The 22,186-nt window shown below is 49.4% G+C and overlaps 1 protein-coding gene across 1 annotated transcript; it reads left to right on the forward strand.

The window, feature by feature from the left end:
• Nucleotides 1-1,346: 1,346 nt before the first annotated feature.
• On the forward strand, nt 1,347-20,754 carry LOC119979724 (golgin subfamily A member 7B-like). The gene is made up of 5 exons (XM_038822295.1): nt 1,347-1,511; nt 7,794-7,919; nt 11,887-12,039; nt 19,104-19,205; nt 20,368-20,754. Exons 1-5 carry the CDS (start codon nt 1,503-1,505, stop codon nt 20,455-20,457), a joined length of 480 nt encoding a protein of 159 aa, XP_038678223.1. The 5' UTR covers nt 1,347-1,502; the 3' UTR covers nt 20,458-20,754.
• Nucleotides 20,755-22,186: the final 1,432 nt, after the last annotated feature.

Consider the following 22,186-nt stretch of genomic DNA (forward strand, 5'->3'; position numbering starts at 1 on the left):
GGCCGGAGATCAGAATTGCACTGACCTGAATCTCTTATATAAACCAATTCCCCAGAGGGTTGGATTTGGAGAATGCTTTCTGATTGAGTTGTCATCTGAAAGGGTGGTTGAAGCAGATTGCACAGTAACTTTCAAAAGAAAATTGAATGGGAGAAAATGTCCAGGGCCATCGGGAAAAATAGTCAAGTGGGCCAAATTGGGATAGCTGCTTCATGGGCTGGCACAGCTATGACGGGACGAATGGTCTGCTGGGCTGAATTCTATGATGAACTGGTTATTCTCATACAAAAAAACAGAAAATGTTGGACAATCTCAGCAGGTCCAGCAGCATCTGTAGGGAGAGAAAACCGAGTTTTGAGTCCACATGGCCCTTCTTCAGAACCGAAGAGAGGGAAAACTTTGATTATATATAAGAGAGAGTGAAACAGCTAGAGCAGCGATTAGTAGGAGCTGGGAGAGATTTGAACAAAGGTGCAGCAAAACCGAAGACAAAGTGGCAGGTGGTCCTCTGGGGAGGGGGGGGGGGGGGGGTGATGGGAGGGAGGGTTTTTGCATCAGAAAAAAAAAGTTTGTGATATTAAAAAGGGGGGTTGAGATGGAGGAAAAAGGTTACAGTCTAAAGTTGCTGAATTCCGTGTTGACTTCTGAGGATTGCAATGTACCCAATTGGAAGACGAGATGCTGTTCCTCCAGCTTGGGTTGGGCTTCACTGGAACATTGCAGCAGGCCAAGGACGGGCATGTGGGCATGAAACACAGAATCCCTACAGCGCAGAAGGAGACCATGCCGCTCCTCGAGTCTGTGCCGACCCTCCGAAAGAGCGACAAGGCCAACACCCCTGCCCCATCACCGTAACCCTATAAGCCCACCTAGCCTTTTGGACATCAAGGGGCAATATGGGCAAGGCCAATCAGTCCACCTAACCTCCACATCTTTGGACTGTGGGAGGAGGGCAGGGGGAAGGGAGGAGGGAATACAGAGCACCCGGAGGGAACCCAGAGGAAAGCCAGGTACTGAGGCAAAATGGTGGGCAGCGGGAAGGTTGGGGTTACGCTTGCGGGCTGAGCAAAGACATTCCGCAAGGCGGTCGCCCAGTCTGAGCGCAATCTCCCCATAGCAGAGGCGGGGGTGGGGGGGATAGTATTGAGAGCTGGTGCAGAATGCACATGGTGCCACCTCTGGCTGTGCCCAGCAGAAATGAGTGGCCTGTCCAGCACAGTGAGGAGTTAGTTAAAGGCTGCACCCTGTTTTTTGTTTATGCATGAGCGTCGGCAGCGATTTACACCCATCCACCCGGCCATGCGGGCGCTGATTGAGCCGTCCCGCCCTGGGGCTGTCAATCAATCAGTGACGCGGCCCGCCGGAGGGGAATCCCTGGGCGCCGGCTGTCAATCAGGGGGCCGGTTGCCGGGGTGACGGAGGGGAATCCCCGGGCGCCGGCTGTCAATCAGCTGGGAGGAGCAGGAAGCGGCCGCCCGGGCTCCGGGCATCGCGCTGCGGAGATGGCCGAGGTAAGGAAGCGCTTTTCTGCTGGATCGCAGCCGGTGCATGCATTCCCCTCAATGCAAACCTCCCCCCGAGGGGGGTGGCAACATTACAAATAAAACACCTTCCACGCCGAGAGCAGCCATCGCTGCAAATGCAGCCGGCGACAGGATCTCATATCACCGGGGAGGGGATCACCCCACCCCCTTCCCATCCCTGTCCCTCCTGCTCGGGGAATGAATCCAAAACGCGGCCTGTCTGGACAGTCCCAGCATCAAATACAATTGCACAACCCCGCCCTGTCAGTGCGTTTCAGATTTTGCCCATTTCAAAAATAAGAAATGATCAGCATTTAAAACATTAAAAAATAAAAGATCAGCAGGGCGTTTTATTTCCCAGAGCAAAGAGCATTCATTTATTTCATTCATTTATTTGGTATCCCCCCCCCCAATTCATATGCATCATTACCCCCCCCATTCATATGCATCATTACCCCCCCCCCCATTCATATGCATCATTACCCCCTGACGGGCCTGAATCTATTGCTGTAGAGATAAAATGGAAATTACCCATCTGCAGCACCAATCAAACATTCCTTCTTTAAAAAATATAAACTAATAGCTGTTGCTTGCAAAGGTCTAGAGAGACAGAGAGAGAGAGACAAGATGATTGTATCCAAGCACAAAAGGCCACATTTACTGCAATGGGTCTTAACAAATATAACCTTTGTACTCGTACACAGCATGTGATTCATAAGGAGTGCAACAGTCTGGCTCCATCGAAGGAAATCTTTCTGTAATTGCAAGCAGGCAATAGGTAGCCAATGTTGTTGCACCAGCCACCTGGTATTCTGGCTAAATGTGGGCAGAGCATTTGGTGGTTTAAAGAATTTGCATTTGCATCCTCACAGCACCTTTCTTCAAACACCTTAAAGTTGGGAGACTGTGGCATTGTCGCTAGTCTAGTAATCCAGAGACCCCAGGATTTGGGTTTAAAGAAACACCCAAGATCCACTTAGTCGGGTTCGAATCCCACCACGGCCCATGATGGAATTTAAACTCAATAAAATATCTGGATATATGGTGGTGGAGCGGTTAGCACTGCTGCCTCACGGCGCCGAGGACCCGGGTTCGATCCCGGCCCTGGGTCACCTTCCCGTGTGGAGTTTGCACATTCTCCCCGTGTCTGCGTGGGTTTTACCCCCACAACCCAAAGATGTGCAGGGAAGGTGGAATGGCCACGCTAAATTGTCCCTTAATTGAAAAACATGAATTGGGTGCTCTAAATTAAAATAAAAAAGTAAATAAACTATCTGGAATGAAACCATTGTTGATAAAAACCCCACCTGGTTGAGAGGGAAATAAATCTGCTCCTTACCATGTGACTCCACAGCTGTGGCTGACTCGCAACAGCTGGGCAATTAGGGATGGGCAATAAAGGCTGGTGTACCATGCATGTCCAATGAATAATTTAAAAAAGGGCAAATATGGATGGGCAATGAATCCCATGAACGAATAAAAAAAAATTTGCTGTGCACATTTCCTTCTCTAAAGGAATGAAAATCGCTTATTGTCACAAGTAAGCTTCAAATGAAGTTACTGTGAAAAGCCCCTCATCGCCACATTCCAGCGCCTGGTATGGGAATTGAACCGTGCTGTTGGTCTGCTTTCAAAGCCAGCGATTTAGCCCTGTGCTAAACCAGCCATATTAGTCAATGACAGTTTCACCATTATTGAGACTCAATTCCATATTTTGTTAAATGAATTTACATTCCATCAGCTGCCGTGGTGGGATTTGAACCCATGCGTGACCTCGGACACCACCACCATCTCCTAGCCTGCATGTAAAGTAGACATAGAGATAGAAGTTACAGTGCAGAAGGAGGCCATTCAGCCCATTGAGTCTGCAACGGCCCTTGGAAAGAGCACCCCACTAAATCCCACACCTCTGCTTCATACCCGTAACCTAGCAACCCCACACAACCTCTTTGGACACTGAGGGCAATTTATCATGGCCAATGCACTTGACCTGCACGTCATGGACTGTGGGTGGAAACTTGAGCTCCCGGAGGAAACCCACGCAGACACGGGGAGAACGTGCAGACTCCACACAGACAGTGACCCAAGCCGGGAATCGAACCTGGGAACCTGGAGCTGTGAAGCGACAGTGCTAACCACTGTGCTACCATGCAACCCTGAAACAGGAATGGCCATTAAGATTGTTTACAGATGATGTTGTAGCCAGTTGGCTGATATGGGGAATATATCTAAGTACAGAAAGAGTTGCGGTCTACACAAAGTTACATTGTTAAAATGTTTAAAGAAACAACCAAGATCCGTTTAGTTGACCTTATACCATGCTGAGCGTGGTCATCTCATATAACGATAATAGAGCTGATCAATCTCCAGCAATGAGTGTACAACAGACCCAGACCAGACATGTGGGTGGCACAGTGGTTGGCACTGCTGCCTCACAGCACCAGGGACCCGGGTTCAATTCCTCCCTTGGGTCATTGTGTGGAGTCTGCATGTGCTCTCCGTGTCTGGGTGGGTTTCCTCCGGGTGCTCCGGTTTCCTCCCTCAGTCCAAAGATGTGCAGGTTAGGTGGATTGGCCATGACAAATTGTCCCTTAGTGTCCAGAGATGTGCAGGTTAGGTTACGGGGATAGGGTGGGATGGACGGGAGAATAGCCCTGGGTAGAGTGCTCGTTTGGAGGGTCGGTGCGGACTAGTTGGGCCAAGTGGCCTTGTTCCGCGCTATAGGGATTCTGTGAGGTGAGGAAACCCCCACTCCCGAAAGGAATCTATCTTGGAGAGGGGTAACTGGAGAGTTGAAGAGAGGCACCGATTTAGATACTGGGAAGGGAGGAATAGTGATGGAGGATGAGGCCTGAGTTCGGCCCAGGGAGGAAGAAGAACACGGAGACAGAGTTTATCTCACAAAGACCCATAACTTAGGAAAACGGCAAGATTGAGAGGAACAAAAGGGGAAAGAAAACAAGGTAAAAACTGGGAACTAGCGATCAGCAAGGCCAAGAATGGGTCAGAATGTCTCCTCATTGTAGCAGGGAATCTCTTAAATAAAAGTAAGAGATGTTAAAAAGAAAAGAATTAACTAACATTTATGTAGCCTCAGATTGTTCCAAAAGAGCTTTGCAGCCAATGATGAGGTTGTGAAGTGCAGCCACTGTTGTAGGGATTTGAGGCAGCCTATTTTGTGTGCAGCAAGATCCCGCAAACGGCAATGAGATGATGACCAGATCATTTATTGGGATAATTAGCAGCGCCAGAGCTCTGGGGAGAATTCCCCTTGCCCTCCTTCCAGATAGCCCAGCGGAATCTTTTGCGCCCGCCTGCGAGGGCAGACAGGGCCTCGGGTTTAATGTCTCCTCCAGGAGATGCCACCATCAACAGTGCAGCACTCCCCAAGTTATCTGCTCTCGTCTCTGGATTGCGACTCGCGCCTTGGACCTTCTGACTCAGGTGAGAGCACCGCCCCCTCAGTCATGGCCGGTATCTCACCAACACTGCAGCTAACTTTCAAAAAAAGATCTGTTCCGTGATCACATTGGGTAATATTTTGAAAGAATCTCGTTGTCTAAAGACATTTTCCACAACAAATAACCTTAATTTTCAATTAAAATTTTAAAGCCAGTTTGCATGGAGAAATCCACTGGTCAAACGTTAGATGATGATTTTTAATTTGATGATTTATAATAATAATAATAATCTTTATTGTCACAAGTAGGCGCAGATTAACACTGCAATGAAGTTACTGTGAAAATCCCCTAGTCGCCACATTCCGGCGCCTGTTCGGGTACACGGAGGGAGAATTCAGAATGTCCAAATTGCCTGACAGCACGTCTTTCGGGACTTGTGGGAGGAAACCGGAGTACCCGGAGGAAACCCACGCAGACACGGTGAGAACGTGCAGACTCCGTGACAAGCTGGGATTCGAACCAGGGACACTGGCGCTGTGAGGCAACAGTGCTAACCACTGTGCTACCGTTGCAGATTGCATTCTGCAGAGATAGTCTCCTTCATCAATTCACATAATCTGCAAGAGTTAATCTGGTTATTTTAATTTTACAATTATGCATTTACAGTATGTCATGTGAGTTACAGTACGGCATGTGAGCAGGAACATTCCAGAATAGGCTTATTTTTGTGCTGAAAGAAATCGCATTGAATCGTGTGTTCGGCTATGTAAACTAAAGCAGGGCCATTTGGTGCACACCAAGAATCCACAAAGTGCGCAGCCAGAGGCCAGCAATCTCAGTAACAGAAGCTGTGGCTCCAACTGCCAATCCCGCAAAATTACTGTGGGTTTGCCGCCAGCTGGGCGAGGCCTGGGGCATCGGGCACAGCCCCACCAACACGTGACTAAACCTCAGTGTGGACGTAACCACCCGCTTGCTCCCACTGCTGGTCAGTTCTGTCTCCTATTTGTTTTTGTTCAAATTCCGGTAGTTTGGTTACACCCTGCCCGATCTTCTTGCTGGGAAATGTGGAACAATTAGGACTGGATTCTCCAAAAATGGGGCTATGTCCGCACGCCGGCGTAAAAACGCTGGCGTTTCACTCCAGACTTTCCTGAAAAACATATAGAGCCTCACCTGCAGGGGGCGAGCAGGGACCCAGAGTAGTTCACTCAGCTTTGGCTGCAGATACGGGCCCCCCGCACTTCCGGTTCTGAATCCGCGCATGCACACGGCGGTGGCCTCCAGCGGCCATGCCGAACGTGATGGCGGACTCAAACCACGCGGCCTTGACCAAGAATCAAGGTCCCACCGATCTGCCCCGCGCCGCTTAATCTGACCCGCCCGATCGCTGCCCCGGCCGCCCATTAGGGCCCCCCCGCCCCGATGCTGCATACCCCACCAGGGCGGCCGCGGACTGAGATCCGATTGACCAGACGTGTTTAGAACCACGCCGTTGGGAACTCAGCCGGTCGGGACCAGGGTATCGCTGGGAGGGCCTCTGGCAATGGCCCCTCAGCCGCACCTTGTGACTCGCGGGCGAGCGATTCTCCACGGACGGGAGAATTGCGGGAGTGGCGCCGGGCCCGATTCTCGCGTAAAAGTCGATTCTCCACCCCCCCCCCCCCCCCCGCCAAACATGATTTCGGCGTGGGCCTGCGGAGAATCCAGCACAAACTGTCCTCAACTGGGGAAGATGGGTGTCCAGCTCGGAGCGCCACATTCTCGGAAGGATGTGAAGACATTGGAGAGAGAGCAGAAAAGACTCGGGAGAAGGTTGCAGGGGTGACAGTCAGAGAGGAGATTTGATAGAGGTGTTCAAAACCACGGATAGAGTAGACAGGGGGAAAGAGTTCCCATTGGTGGAAGGATCAAGAACAGTGGGGCACAGATTTCAGGTATTTGGCAAAAGAAGCTAAGGGGACACGAGGAAAAACATTTTCCACAGCGAACGGTCAAGATCTAGAATCTGCTGTCTGAGGGTGTTGTGGAGGCCGGGTCAATTAAGGCATTCAAGAGGGAACTGGATTATAATTGAAATGGAAGAATGTGTCGGGTGACAGGGATAAGGCAGAGGAATGGCACTCGATGCATTAGCCACTTGAGAGCGAGTGCATACACAGCGTACCGAATGGCCTGTACTGTAACAAATCTGTGGAATGTCTTCCCCTTTCACTCCCCAATTGAGGAGCCTGCAAACAACCTTCAAAAGAATCAAAATTGAATAACACCCCCCCCCCCCCCCCCCATGCACTTCTAATGTCAAGGCCAGTGAATGAGGCAAGCAAACCTATCCTGCCAGATGGCATGGGTGAAATGTGGCATGGGGACGACATGATGTCCTGTTCGTACATCTTGAGGAATTTACTCTTGTCTCTATCGTTCGGTCTTTCTTCATCCAACCTTACGAAAGCTGTGAGCAAAATGCCGCAGGTGCAGAAAATCTGAAATAAAAACGGAAAATGTCGGGAATGCACGGCCGGTCGGGCAACATCTGTGGAGGGAGGAACAGAGAACGGCTGATGATCTGAAACGTTAGCTGTTTCTCTCTGCACAGGTGCTCCCTGACCTGCTGGGTCTTTCCAGCATCTTCTGCTTCTGTTCCAGAAGATCAACTTGCTGTTGGGAGGAAGGAAAGTGAGCCCTAATGGAAGAGTGCGGGCAGGATTCTAGGCTAAATTTAGCAACTCTTCTGAGATATACCAACTGTGTGTCGGGCCCAATCTGTAGCAAGGACACTTGTCTAGGTCAGCTGTAAAGCATTTACCTAAGAGTGTGCCCAAAGGCCCTGCATCCTCTTCACTCTCTGATTTGGTTCTCTCTCCTCCAGGTACACAATCTTCAGGAGTTACGGCCGAGCGCCTCATTGGCAACGAAAGTCTTCATCCAGCGAGACTATGCGGATGGCATCCTGTGCCAGTTTCAAACCAAGTTCCCACCAGAGCTGGAGAGCCGGGTATGTTCAATGTTCTCTCCTTTCCAAACGAGCACATAAGATATAGGAGCAGGAGTAGGCCATTCAGCCCCTCGAGGCTGCTCTGCCATTCCATCCGATTATGGCCAGTCTGATTTTCAGCAGAGAGAACTGGGCTGGGGAGCTTAATGTTGAGCAGAGGTTGACTAGCTAGGGGAAAAGAACGAAAGCTAACGTATTTCGGACTGCCCTGTTTGAGGGCAGCCGGCGCTTACGCTAACACACTATCTAGTTGACCCCAGTGATTTGCCCTTTGACTGATTCCTGGTCTGTGCTGGGGTAACTAGTTACCACTGGTGTAATTTGGTTGCAATTGATCCCTGAGACAAGGCCCATAGAGCAGAGAAGGTTACATGGTGAGGTGTTTAGGATAATGAAAGGATTTGAGAAGGTTGTTAAAGAGAAACGATTTTGCGATATGGGTCGTCCAGAACAGGGAGGAGTCATAATCGTATTACCTGGTATAAGAAGAAGGACACCAACCCCTGTCACGCCCCTCCAGCAACTGACCAACCCACCCGCTTCCTCCAGAGAGCCGGCTGGGAGAGTCTGTAGCCAATAGTGCACAGGACTCTCCTGACCCAGGAACTGGATTACTGAGCAGTCCTGTTCCTAACCCCTATCAGCAAGCAGCTCCTTTCTAAGCTGAAGAGACCCCCTCCCAAACAAGGGGAATAGTGGAGAGCGCACCCCGACTGGTAAATTGATACCTGCACCAGGCTGGGAATGACACCGATCTGGAGGGTGGGTCCATAACTCCTTTGCAGCATTTACAAAATGGGGGAAAGGTTGTTGGGTTTAAAAAAAAAGGCTTTTTGCGTTCAAAGACCCCCCTCAACCCCATCTTCTCACACCGCCCTTCAATCACCTTTCACTCCAGATTCTCGTTTCAGCCCCACTTCGTCACACTGTTCCTCAGTAGGTGTTGCACTCCCGTGTTTCTCCCACCCTCGCGACCCCGCACACTGCCCGTTTCCCGATGACCCCACCCTCGTGCCCTCCAGTTAAGGCGAGGCTTCACTTTGCTCCTTCTGACTGGTGCCCCTTGCGTTAACCCCTGACCGCTGCCCCTCTGGAGGGGGTGGGTATCTCTGGCACTTTGGTGGCATTCCCTCCGCGCCGCCCGGTGACGCGGACAGTTCGCTTGGCTGCCCAATTCCGGGGTTCAAAGCACATCAACCCCGAGTTAATCAGACTGAAAGTAAATCACAGACCCAACTGACTAATTGCGACTTTCCTAGTCCGGATGAAACTAATGGATCCCTTATTGAGATCATAAACTTCAAAGGCTCGAAGTGCCCTTGGCTTGACTGCCAAGGCAGGCCTCTGTTTGATCATCGCTCTGGTCACTAATTAGCCTCGATGTTTGGGAGCATTGAAAACTTTGCATCCAGTTGCCACTCATTCTGCCGTGTGATTCCCCTCAAAAGACTTGGCACTAACCTAACGGAAGAAACTTTTTTAAAAAGAAGGTTTGCTTGTTATTGCTCCCAAGCAGTGTTTAATATGCCTGAGACTTGTTATAAAATGCTTAGACTTGCTGAATGGTTAATTTGCTGCAGTTTTTTTTTGTTTTGGAAACAATAGGCTGATATCAATTAACTCAAAGGCTCTGAATTTGATCTTTAATCTTTATTGTTGTCACAAGTAGGCTTACATTAACGCTGCAATGAAATTACTGTGAAAAGCCCCTAGTCGCCACATTCCGGCACCTGTTCGGGTACACGGAGGGAGAATTCAGAATGTCCAATTCACCTGAACACGTCTTTCGGGACTTGTGGGAGGAAATCGGAGCGCCCAGAGGAAACCCACGCAGTCACGGGGAGAACGTGCAGAGTCGCCACAGACAGTGACCCAAACGGGAATTGAGCCCGGAACCCTGGCGCTGTGAAGCAACAGTGCTAACCACTGTGCTACCGTGCCGCCCATATTAGTGGATCACTGGCCCAGTAACAAAACTGCTCGCTACCATGAAACAATGGACTGGGGTTCCTGTCCCCTACATCCTTATTTCTACAGATTGAGGGGAAGGTGGTGTTGTGGGAATGCCACTGGACTAGTGATCCAGAGATCCAGGGATGTGGATTCAAATCCCACCATGAATAAATTTGGAATTGAAAAACTGGTCTCCAGTAATGGTGACTATTAAACCATTGTTGATTGTCATAAAAAACCTCCTGGTTCACTGTTCACTAATGCCCTCCGAGAAAGAAATCTGCTGCCCTAGTCTGGTCTGGCCTACATGTGACTCCAGATCCACAGCAATGTAGTCGACTCTACCCTCTGAAATGGCCTAGCAAACCACTCAGTTCAAGGCCAACAAACTGGAGATTAAAACAATACTGGGAATAGCAGCACAGTGGTTTTGTTAAGGCACCCGTAACTTAAAGCTCAGGTAAACGATCTAGAGACTTGGGCAGCACGGTAGCACAGTGGTTAGCACTGTTGCTTCACAGCTCCAGGGTTCCAGGTTCGATTCCCGGCTTGGGTCACTGTCTGTGCGGAGTCTGCACCTTCTCCCCGTGTCTGGGTGGGTTTCCTCCGGGTGCTCCGGTTTCCTCCCACAGTCCAAAGGTGTGTGGGTTAGGTGGACTGGCCGTGCTAAATTGCCCTTAGTGTCCAAAAAATGTTAAGTGGGGGTTACTGGGTTACGGGGATAGGGTGGATACATGGACTTCAGTAGGGTGCTCTTTGTAAGGGCTGGTGAAGACTCGATGGGCCAAATGGCCACCTTCTGCACTGTAGATTCTATGAATCTATGATATGAGTTCACATCACAGCAGAGCAACTGGGGCAATCTGAATTAATTTTGTTGAATAAATCTGGAATAAAAAGCTAGTAATGGTGACCACAAAGCGGCTGGATTGTCGTAGAAATTCCAGCTGCGTTTGCTCATGGCCAGTCCAGTGTTTATGTGACTCCAGACCCACGGCAATGTGTTAATTGGCCACTGAAATGGCCCGGCAAGCCACCCAGCCTTATTCAGGAAGACCAGCTTCTTCAGGGACAATTATGTATGGACAAGAAATCCTGTCAGTAAACTAAAAGAAAATCTGAGTTGCAGATAAGAGAAGCTACAAATATTCATGCACAGGCTCATGTGCAAACAAAAGGAACAGGTCCAGGCATTGCCCCTTGTTTGAAAGCGTGGGGTCAATAGTTTCCCTGATGAATTCTCCATTAGCGTTCCCAATTTGTTTTTTCCAATTAAGGGGCAATTTAGCGTGGCCAATCCACCTACACTGCATATTTTTGGGTTGTGGGGAGTGAGACCAATGCAGACCTGGGGAGAATGTGTAAACTCCACACGGACAGTGACCCGGGGCTGGGATCGAGCCCGGGTCCTCGGCGCCATAAGGCAGCAGTGCTAACCACTGAGCCACCGTGCCACCCCCGGCAACAATCAAAGTTGACTTGACAACAAATCAGCACCCTTTTCTCATGCCGTGTAAATAGTTGCTTCCTTTGAAATTTGGCATTCTTGAATTTGTCCTGATCGCGCGATGCAAAGCTTCGCCAGCATGCCCCTTCTTTCCTCAATCAATACGGAGTCTTAAGGAAAACTCTCAACGCAGAGCTTCCTCTCTCTCTCTCTCACTGAGAGAAATCCTCCAGTTTTCACCCAATGATAGCGTTGCTCTCTCAGGCCAGGGTGATGTTTCGGAGTTGTATGTTGTGGGTGCTTTCTGCCCGCTCTGCCACAGAGGCTGAGAGTCTTGTTAGCCGTCAATACCACCGAATGTCAGTTGTCTTCTATAAGCAGCAGGTCAGAGAGTGAACGGAGAAATAGAGCAGAGAAATTGCCCAACTCTTGCTGATCCTCATTGGGAATGGCTAAGAAATGCACCTCCATCCTGTTTTCCCAACAGTAGGAGATGCTTGCACAAGGAGACTGAAAGTGGTTCGTTGTGACCTCCAAACCATCTGTTTCCGTTTCTCTACATTTCAGGTTGAAAGACACTACTTTGAGGAAACAGTGAAGACCTTAAACAATTATTATGCAGAAGCAGAGAAGATCGGGGGAACGTCCTACTTCGAAGGTTGCCTGGCGTGCGTTACTGCCTACGTCATCTTCATATGCATGGAGACTCGATATGAAAAGGTATCAGAGGAGAGGCTTCGATTTATTTTCCCACGAGATTGCAGCTAAGCAACTATAGTTGTGTTGGTCGTGAATCGGGATTGCTTTGCGCTCGATGCTGGCCTTTTTCAACCCTTTGACATGGTGTTGTATCCCCCCAGCCCAGGTCAGTCTCCTTTCTTGGTTGTCAGACTCAGTTTATTGAGTTTGAAGAAAAGGACGTGGCACCGCCAGGCTGCAGGATGCGAGCAGTGCAACAGTGTTGGACCATGGGAACAGGGGTAGAGGTCATTGTGCCCCGCAAGCACGTTCTGCCAAGGTATGGGGCCACCTGGGGCCACTCTTGAGGTGCTAGCTGAGATATTTTGGGTTGGTGCAGCCGGAACCTCGGACCTGCATTCTGCTGCGTTGCCCACAACTTGCAAAGCAGCACTCCAGACTGGGAAGGTGTTCTATTCCCGGGACTAATGCCCCTTCATAGAATCATTGACTTTTAAGAGGGTAGAAGGAGGCCACTCAGCCCATCGTGCCTGAGCCAACACCTTGAAGGCTCAATCCAGTTAATCCCACTTTATTTCCCTGGAGCACTGCAACCTAAATACAAAATGTACCAAAACGGGAAACCTTGGAAGGGCACTAATATTCCTGCTGCACATTTTAGGATCGATGTGAAATGAAATTTGCAAAGGGGGACAAACACTTATTGAGAAGTCTGAATAGTAAAACCAGGTAGAACCTCAAGAGGCCCCCTGAAATGGTGGGAAATCGCAAACTACCTACTTGCCGCAGCCTTTCGTGTATCGTTTTGCGTTTTAGGCCTCCGTCTCCAACTTTGACTGAGTCCGGATCGCTGGCATTCCCCCCCCACTTGCAGCATAATTGCCCGCTGTTTCCGGAAGCGTTGTCGAGTCACTGTACACCGATCGGTGTGAGGCAGTAGAGGGCGATGGTGAGCTTTGTACCCAGCACCCATTGGGGCAGAGAAACCTCCCTATCTCTGGGATTGTTGCATGTTCAGTGCAAGTGATTTCTCTGCTGCTATGGATACTGCGTGAAGAACTCCCATTTTATTGAAAATCTTTACAGTGAGCAATTTTATTACGACCCAGGACCAGACCGCAACAGTTGCTAGGATACCAGACAGAAACCCCAATATCTTTTAATTTGTAAGACTGAGAGAAAAGGATACTTGTCTCCAGGAGTGAATACACACACAAATAGGGATATGGTGTATCAAAACAAACTTTATTACTAACACAGTATTAAACTCACTTTAACATCAAATAGCTCACAATTACCAGTTAAACAATGCTTCACAATAAAATGAAACACTTTAACTCCTAGCTGCTACATTCTTTATTTCCAATCAAGCAAAACCCATCTCAGGTCAGAATCCACTTTTAAATCAGTTAGGAAACACAGGAAAACGTGCTGTATAGAGAGATGTCTTGGAGAGACTGCTTTGAGAGAGAGAGATCCTTCAGGAAAAATATTGTAGATTCTTGTCTGTGTCAAACTGCTATTTAACTTCACAGCATTTGGCAAAAGCTACTGTCTGTTCACAGCCAAATAGAACATACATAAAACATATAACACACAGTGCAGAAGGAGGCCATTCGGTCCATCGAGTCTGCACCGACCCACTTAAGCCCTCACTTCCACCTTATCCCCAATAACCCCTCCTAACCTTTTTGGTTACTAAGGGCAATTTATCATGGCCAATCCACCTAACCTGCATGTCTTTGGACCTTGGGAGGAAACCGGAGCACCCGGAGGAAACCCACACAGACACGGGGAGAACGCGGAGACTCCGCACAGACAGTGACCCAAGCCGGGAATCGAACCTGAGACCCTGGCACTGTGAAGCCACAGTGCTAACCACTGTGCTACCGTGCTGGCCAAAATCTAAACTGACTGACTCAAAACCAGACTTCCTCAGCCCCTAGCTCCTCCCATTAATTACATGAATAGATATATACACAGCCAAACCATAGCTTTTAACCATCACTGCACCAGATAGATATAACATATATCTGAAATTCCTCCATTCATCATGTTTTGAACACCAGGGTATCTGAAATAAAAGGACAACTGATACCCTTACCGAAGATATCTGGAATGCCCCGGAGTTGTGTTTGCTGATTCAGGCACGTGAGTATTGCAGCCTGTTAGCAAAACTATTCCTGACCGACCAATACCTCATTTTCACAGACGGTATTGCCATTGTTCGGAGTAGATTGCCAAGGGTGAAGTCAACGGTACGACTTTATTGTGTTAGAACTGGATTGGGGTTACATCTTCGATCTTTAGCGCCGGTTTCTGGTCCTGCCTCGGCCCGAGGTGGACAGAGAGATAAACATTTCCTCGCGTCCTTTCTTCCGCTTTCCCCCACCCACCCAAAGGAGGCTGTGGGGGAGGGCTACCCGTGCAGGAGAGGTCACAGTGCAACACGGGAAACTAGGCCGAGAACCTTGCGTTCTTGGGTGACAGCGGTATGCGACAGGGAGGAAGGCCGAGAGGCGCACACAGGTGGGTGATGGCTTATACCCAATTGTGTCTGCCCAGTATCGTGTCGGCCTGCAATGTCACCAGATTCCTTCATGAGAGGCCACTGGTGATTAAATGGAGAGCGTTACTGCAGGAAACCAGACACTTTAGAAACTTGTGCTACCTGGTGGTCGCAGCTGAATGCCTCCTCACTGATGATATCCTTGTAACTGTTTCAGTTCCTTTAATGAAGAGTCACTGGAGAAGGCCTGTTGGCACATTGAGGCCTACTCAAGGCAGTGAGGCCATGGCTGTGGGTGTAAAGTAGCCCATTTGATCTCCTTTACAGCATCTCAGCTTTCTCTAGGAAACAGACGGCCATTGTTGACGGCCATACAATCTGCATGAGAACTTCCTTGTCTTTTATCCCCCTCATTTTGAAAAGTAAGGTTTTAATTCCATGATGAAGCCAAATGTGATATGGATCAGTTGGGGGGGGGGGGGGGGAGTTTGGCTGAGAGGCTGAAAAGTTAAAGGGAAATCTAGATTTGATTTTGTTCCTCTTGAGATGAGTAACTTTGATACGTTATATTGCCAAGATTTTGGAACAATTAAAACGTTTTTTAAAAAAATAGTGAGAAGGAGATGGGTAAACACCAGCTTAGAATTTGCAGCAAGGAAACAGGCCATTCGGCCCAGCTGATCCATGCTAATTTATGTTCCACACGAGCCTCCTCCCAGCCTACTTCAAATCACCCATCAACATATTCTTCTGAGACATTTATTGCTGAGTGACAGATGTTCCTTTAGGGTCTTCATTTGGGTTCCAGGTTGTGGGTGGGGGGGGGGGGGGGGGTGGTTCTCTGGCACATTTCATTCACTGGTTTCCATACCGGTGCATCAATAGGATTCTCACCGGAATGTGGAGGGACACTCGCACATGTTCGTCCCTCGGCGAATGGAGAACGATGGAAGTGGGGGGGCATCAACAGTCCTATCAAGTGCCGCCTGCTCAGCAATAACCTGCTCACTGATACTCAGTTTGGGTTCCTCCAGGGCCGCTCAGCTCCTCACCTCATTACAGCCTTGGTTCAAACATGGACAAAAGAGCTGAACTCGAGAGGGGAAGTGACAGTGACTACTCTGAACATCGAGGTAGCATTTGACCGAGTATGACATCAAGGAGCCCCAGCTAAGCTGGAGCCGATAGCAATCAGCAGGAAAACTCTCTGCTGGTTGGAGTCACACCTGGCTCAAAGGAAGATGGCTATGACTGTTAGAGGCTCGTCATCGTAGTCCCAGGACATCGCTGCAGGAGTTTATCAGTAAGAAGTCTTACAACACCAAGTTAAAGACCTCTTCCGGTGCTCACCCCAGTCCAACGCCGGCATCTCCACATCATGGAGTTTATCAGGGTGGTGTCCCAGCCCAACCTTCCTTCCATCGCTAAGTCAAAATTGGGGGTGCTCGCTGATGATTGCACAATGTTCACTATTTGCAGCAATTCCAACACTGAAGCAATCTGTGCCCATATGTAGCAAGTCCTGGACAATATCCAGGATTGGGCTAAGTGGCAAGTTACATTTGCGCCACACCTGTGCCTGTCAATGACCATCTCCAACAAGAGAGAATCCAACCACACCCCTCCACATTCAATGGCATTGCCAACGCTGAACCCCCCACTATCAACATCCTGGATGTTAACATTGACCAGAAACTGAACTGGACCCAGCCATATAAATACAGTGGCCAGCAAAGCAGGTCAAAGGCTAGGTTACCACCAGCGAGTAACTCACCTCCTGACTCCACAAAGCCTGTCCACCATCTGCAAAAGCAGAAGTCAGGAGTGTAATGGAATATTCTCCACTTCCCTGGTTGAGCGCAGCTCCAACAACACTCGAAAAGCTCGACACCATCCAGGACAAAGCAGACCGCTTGATTGTCAGCCCGTCCACCAGCCTCAACATCCATTCCCGCCACCACCGATACACAGTGGCAGCCGTCTGCAGTCCAGTAACTCACCAAGGCTCCTTCGACAGCACCTTCCAAACCAGCATCCTCCACTATCTAGAAGGACAAGCACAGTAAGCAGTCTTACAACACCAGGTTAAAGTCCAACAGGTTTGTTTCAAACACGAGCTTTCAGAGCGCTGCTCCTTCCTCAGGTGAATGGAGAGGTATGTTCCAGGAACATTTATATAGACAAAGTCAGAGATGCCAGACAATGCTTGGAATGCGAGCATTTGCGGAAGGTCAAGGGAAGCAGATACATGGGAACAGCGTCACCTCCAGGTTCCCCTCCAAGCCACATACCATCCTGACTTGGAAATATATAGCTGTTCCTTCAATGTCGCTGGGCCAAAATCCACAAACCCCCACTTCCTTAGAGCACTGTGGGCGTACGTACACATCATGAACTGCAGCGGTTCAAGGTGGCGGTTTACCACCCCCTACAGAGCAATTAGGGATGTGCAATAAATGCTGGCCTCGCCAGTGAAGCCCACATCCCATCAAAGAATCAAAGGAATGAATGTGCTATTACACTCCAGAATGGATGCAGCATTTTGTCCCTTAAAATGAGTAATTCGAGAATAGGTTTTCCAATTTGGCTGACTCAATGCGAAGTTCCCATTAGCGAAAGTCTACATTAGCTCCCTATCCATCAACGTCTCCCATTTGAAATCCCCATTCCTTGTGCTCAGTTCCTCCCATGCTTCCACGCTCTTGTCTATCTCTGTAATCTCCTTCAACCTTGCTGCTATCCTCAGGAAACTCTGTCTTCCTCCAATTCTGGTCCTTGCCCCTTTCCCACCTACATCGCCCCATCGTTGGCGGCTGTGCCTTCAGGAAGCTAGGATCTGAATTCCCTCCCGAATCCTCTCCGTCCCTCCACCTTTCCTTCTGTAAGTTGCTCCTTCAAATTTTCTCCACACGTTCACCTTTTTGTAACTTGCCCCACTTTGGTGCAGTCTGATTCGGTTTAAATTTCTCTGGACGACCTTGCAACATTTTCCTACTTTAACGATGCTAAATCAATACAAGTTATTTTATTCGACCGGCAGGTGGGGAGGGGGCGGGGGATCAGATGAAGTATTGAAACATATTATTTACCTTTTCAAACTGCCTGCGGAGCTTCATACATTGGTCTGGTCTCCGAGTAAAAATCATAATAATTTTATTTTTCCTCTTTCTAACGCTTTTGTTGTCAAAATCACAGCTGTTCAGCAACCAAGTTGTCATGATATTTTCCTGGAAGATAACCTCTGAGTAGCCAATGATGGATGGTTGCTGTAGCAATCAATGCCAAATGATAATTAGTTGCTAGAAATGGACCACACCTCTTTTTGTTCTGTGTCGTGGGCGACACACATCTCTTGGGAACCCTGAGTGAAGGACCAAACCCCAAACATCCCTAATAATAGGTATGTGCAGGTTAGGTGGATTGGCCGTGCTAAATTGCCCTTAGTGTCCAAAAAGGTTCGGAGGGTTACTGGGTTACAGGGACATGGCGGAGGTGTGGGCTTGGGTAGGGTGCTCTATCCATGGGCCGAATGGCCTCCTTCTGCACTGTAAATTCTATGATTCTATGAACAGCACCTTCTATTTGTGTAGCACCTTTAATGTAATAAAACACCCCAAGGTGCTTTGTAGGAGTGCTATAAAACTAAATACAACACAGAGCCTCAGAAGGAGCGAGTTGGTCATCTGGCCAAACATCTGGTCAAAGAGGTAGGTTTTAGGCAGCGTAGTAATGGAAGAAGACAAAGTTAGAGAGGCGGAGAGGTTCACGGCAGCTGAAGGCACAACCATCAGTCGCGCAGTTGCTGAAGAGGACAGAATTAGAGGAGTACAGATAACGCGGAGGATTGAGAGCTGGAGGAGATGGTGGATGGAATGATTAGGGCATGGGGGGGGGTAAGGGGTGGTTTGAACATGGCTTCAGGTTAAGAGACAGACGGCAGAGATTTGGCTCACGTCAAACTTACCAAGAAAAGGAACGTGGGGGAGTGGAAAGAAGGAGACGCAATACATCAAGTCCCCGTGGTTGGGTGGCACGAAACCTTTTTAAACCAACTCTTTGAGCTTGAGTTTTGAAAGCTTTGCAGGTTGACGGGAAAGGACAAACCTGTGAAGGTTCTAGTGCTCAGAAGGTGGTTATGGATGAAGAAAGCACTTGGTTCATTTCCATATCATCCTTCTAATTGTGCCGGCTGCCTATTGCTCCGACCCACATTGCCCACCTTCCAAAAAAAAAATGTTGTTCATCCGCCAGCTCTTTCGAAGAGCCAACAATCAGTTCCACTTCCCCTACAACCCTGCAAATGTTTGCTCTTCAAATATTTATCCAATTCGAATTTGGAAGCTGTTATTGAGACTGTTGCCAGGCAGCGCGTCCCGGATCACCACATATATTACACAAAGAATGTTTTCTTGCATTGCCTCAGGTTGTGTCCTACATGCAGGCCCTGTGGGTTGACCGTACTTTTAATTGCCACTGTGGACCCCCGCTTCCTCCGGACGGGTTCAGTGACCACTGCACTAGTGCAGCCGGAGCTACTGCACACTTGCTTCTTTGTTATGTGTTTTCTTTCCCCTAGGTTCTGAAGAAGATTTCTAAATACATTCAAGAACAGAATGAGAAAATCTATGCCCCCCGAGGATTGTTGGTCACCGATCCCATCGAACGGGGGCTGCGAGTCGTATCCTTTCAGAGATTTATTCAGGGAAAACTGTGGAGGCGTTGGGGCGGGGTGGGGTCCGGTGGTTGGCAGAGGATTAGAGAGTTGGTGAGGTTTTTTTGTATACAGTCGTGGGATGCGAGTGTTGCTGGCTGATCCTTAATTGCCCTTGAACTGAGCACATGTGGAGGTGGTGGCATTGTGGCATTGTCGCTGGACTAGTAATCCAGAGACCCAGGATAATGATCTGGGGACCTAGGTTCGAGTCCCATCCAGGAATTTAAACTCAATAAAATACCTGGAATTAAATGTTGACCATGAAACCATTGCTGATTGTCGTAAAAACCCATCTGGTTCACTAATGTCCTTTAGGGAAGGAAATCTGCCGTCTTTACCCAGTCTGGCCTACATGTGACTCACGACCCACAGCAATGTGGTTAATTCTTAAATGCCCCTGCAAGGGAAATTAGGGATGGGCAATAAATGCTGGCACAGCCTGTGACGCCCACACCCCATGAGCGAATTAAAAAAAAAACATTTTTGGACTGTGGGAGGAAACCGGAGCACCCAGAGGAAACCCACGCAGACACGGGGTGAAAATGTAAACTCCGCACAGTCACCCGAGGCTGGAATTGAACCCAGGTCCCTGGTGCTATGAGGCAGCAGTGCCGGCCGTGGAAGAGATATTTATCCAGTTCCCTTTACTCCTGAGCCTAATAAAGGCTTAACATGATTTCCTTGCTTTTGTAACCTGCTCCTCTTCATAGAACATAAGTGCAGAAGGAGGCCATTCGGCCCATTGAGTCTGCACCGACCCACTTAAGCCCTCACTTCCACCCTATCCCCGCAACCCAATAACCCCTCCTAACCTTTTTGGTCACTAAGGGCAATTTCTCATGGCCAATTCACCTAAACCTGCACGTCTTTGGATTGTGGGAGGAAACCGGAGCACCCGGAGGAAACCCACGCAGACACGGGGAGAACGTGCAGACTCCGCACAGACAGTGACCCAGCGGGGAATCGAACCTGGGACCCTGGCGCTGTGAAGCCACAGTGCTATCCACTTGTGCTGCCCATAATCGCCAATAAAACCAAGGCTTCCACCTGGCTATTGGCAGCTGCCTCGAGCTGTCCTCGACTCTGCATTGTGGTCCCCGCTTTCCTTCACCCTACTTGTCTCCAGATTGAGATTGCGATCTATGAAGACCGTTGCAGCAGCGGCAGCAGTAGCAGCGGCAGTGGGAGCAGCACCAGCAGCTGTAGCAGGGGTTGACGTGGGACGGCGGGACGGCCTTCACCAGACCCGAGCTCGGTTCCCTCTTCCCGAAACAAAAAAAATTCCAGTGCAATAACGACTTTATTACGTTTGACACCATTTCTGTATCATGAGCCCTGCCTCCCGCCGTCTGCCGAGGGTTTTGTCAGAAGAGAAGAGGACACCAGGCAAGTGAGCCAGGATCATCCACAGCCTCCTGTTGAAGAAGAGACTTTGGTTTGACCCTGAACTCAATGCTGGAGGTTACCGCGTATTCAGAATGTTTGCAATGTCAATAATATTGAGGAACAATAACTGGATCCCCCTGACTGTGCTGATCTCAACGTGCTCCATAGCAGTTTTCATCCATTTCTGACACCCACCCCCCTCTCCTCCATGACCCCCCTCCCCCACCTCCCCTCCAAGGTTGGTTGGTGAATCAAGTTGCCAACTCTCGACAATTTCACCACGTGACCCCCTGGCCCCAATCATGGGGACATGGCCTTTTTCTGAAAGTTCATTTCCAATACTTCCATGACGCAGATGTCCCAAGAGCGTTTTAAAATCACCCGTCGTTTGGCGTGCCTGCCACAACGTGGCTGCTGGAGGCTGTCTGTAGCATCAATCGCCCAAACGGACGGCAGGCTCCCTGAGGAGTTGGCGACCCCAGTGTGTGTGGGTTACAGACTGAGGAGAGAATACCCCTCTATCTCTTCCCCTTCCAACTCCCCGCCCCCTCCACCCCCCAACCCCCCTCCCCCCCCCATCCTGGGGCAGGGTTACCAACACAGCAGCATTGTCAGAGAGCCTCTGGGACTAGTCTCCTGGCTATGACATGAACACAGCACCCCTACAGTGCAGAACGAGGCCATTCGGCCCATCGGGTCTGCACCGATCCTCCAACAAAGCACCCCGCCTAGGCCCACTCCCCCGCCCTATCCCCGTGACCTCGCCCAACGTTTTTGGACACTTAAGGGCTAATTTAGCACGGCCAATCCACCTAACCTGCACATCTTTGGACTGTGGGAGGAAACCCGGAGCACCCGGAGGAAACCCACGCAGACACGGGGAGAACGTACAAACTCCGCACAGTCACCCAAGGACGGAATTGAACCCGGGTCCCTGGCACCGCGAAGCAGCAGTGCTAACCACTGTGCCATGGGAGGTGGGGAGAAAGAATCAAACTAACATGACCATGCTGCAGATTGTCTTAAATTCAAACATCAAAGCCCAGTCGAGACTGTTGGCCTTCTGAGGGGAAGAGTTGGTGGAAGAAGCTGGCGAAGTGTGGTCATGATCCATGTTTAGTCCACATTGGGTATGTATGGTTTTCCGGTGATTCTGTTTTAAGAATGTTGCCAAGACATCAGGACAAGGATTGCTTTGTGGAACAGAAGTCATGAGGGATAGAAGTGACTGACTGACGAAAGTAATCCAGACAAAATGATCAGCATGATAAACCGAGAGCTGCATTTATATCGTGCCTCACAGCCTCCGGATCCTTTACAACCAACAAAGTATGTTGTGTCTTCACTTTTGTAATGGTTGTTGAGAGTGGAAGATTGGCCCAGGGTGCCACTTCAAACAGAGCCAAGGGCAACCCAGGAGGCAGATGGTGTCTTGGCTTAACACCTCATCCAGCAGGTGGTACCCCTGGCAGTGTAGCCCACCCTCAGCAACAAACTGGGTGCCTGACCCTGAATCAAACTGCGACTGGAATTCTACTCTTAAATTAAAGATTAAAAAC

The sequence above is a fragment of the Scyliorhinus canicula genome, chromosome 16 (assembly GCF_902713615.1).
Source record: "Scyliorhinus canicula chromosome 16, sScyCan1.1, whole genome shotgun sequence".
In the NCBI taxonomy this organism is placed as follows: domain Eukaryota; kingdom Metazoa; phylum Chordata; class Chondrichthyes; order Carcharhiniformes; family Scyliorhinidae; genus Scyliorhinus; species Scyliorhinus canicula.

Bases quoted from the DNA above. Each gene is read 5' to 3' on its own strand.
- LOC119979724 (XM_038822295.1), top strand. The intron at 7,920-11,886 runs GTATGTTCAATG...TCTACATTTCAG, and splicing joins CACCAGAGCTGGAGAGCCGG to GTTGAAAGACACTACTTTGA. The intron at 19,206-20,367 runs GTATCCTTTCAG...ACTTGTCTCCAG, and splicing joins TCGAACGGGGGCTGCGAGTC to ATTGAGATTGCGATCTATGA.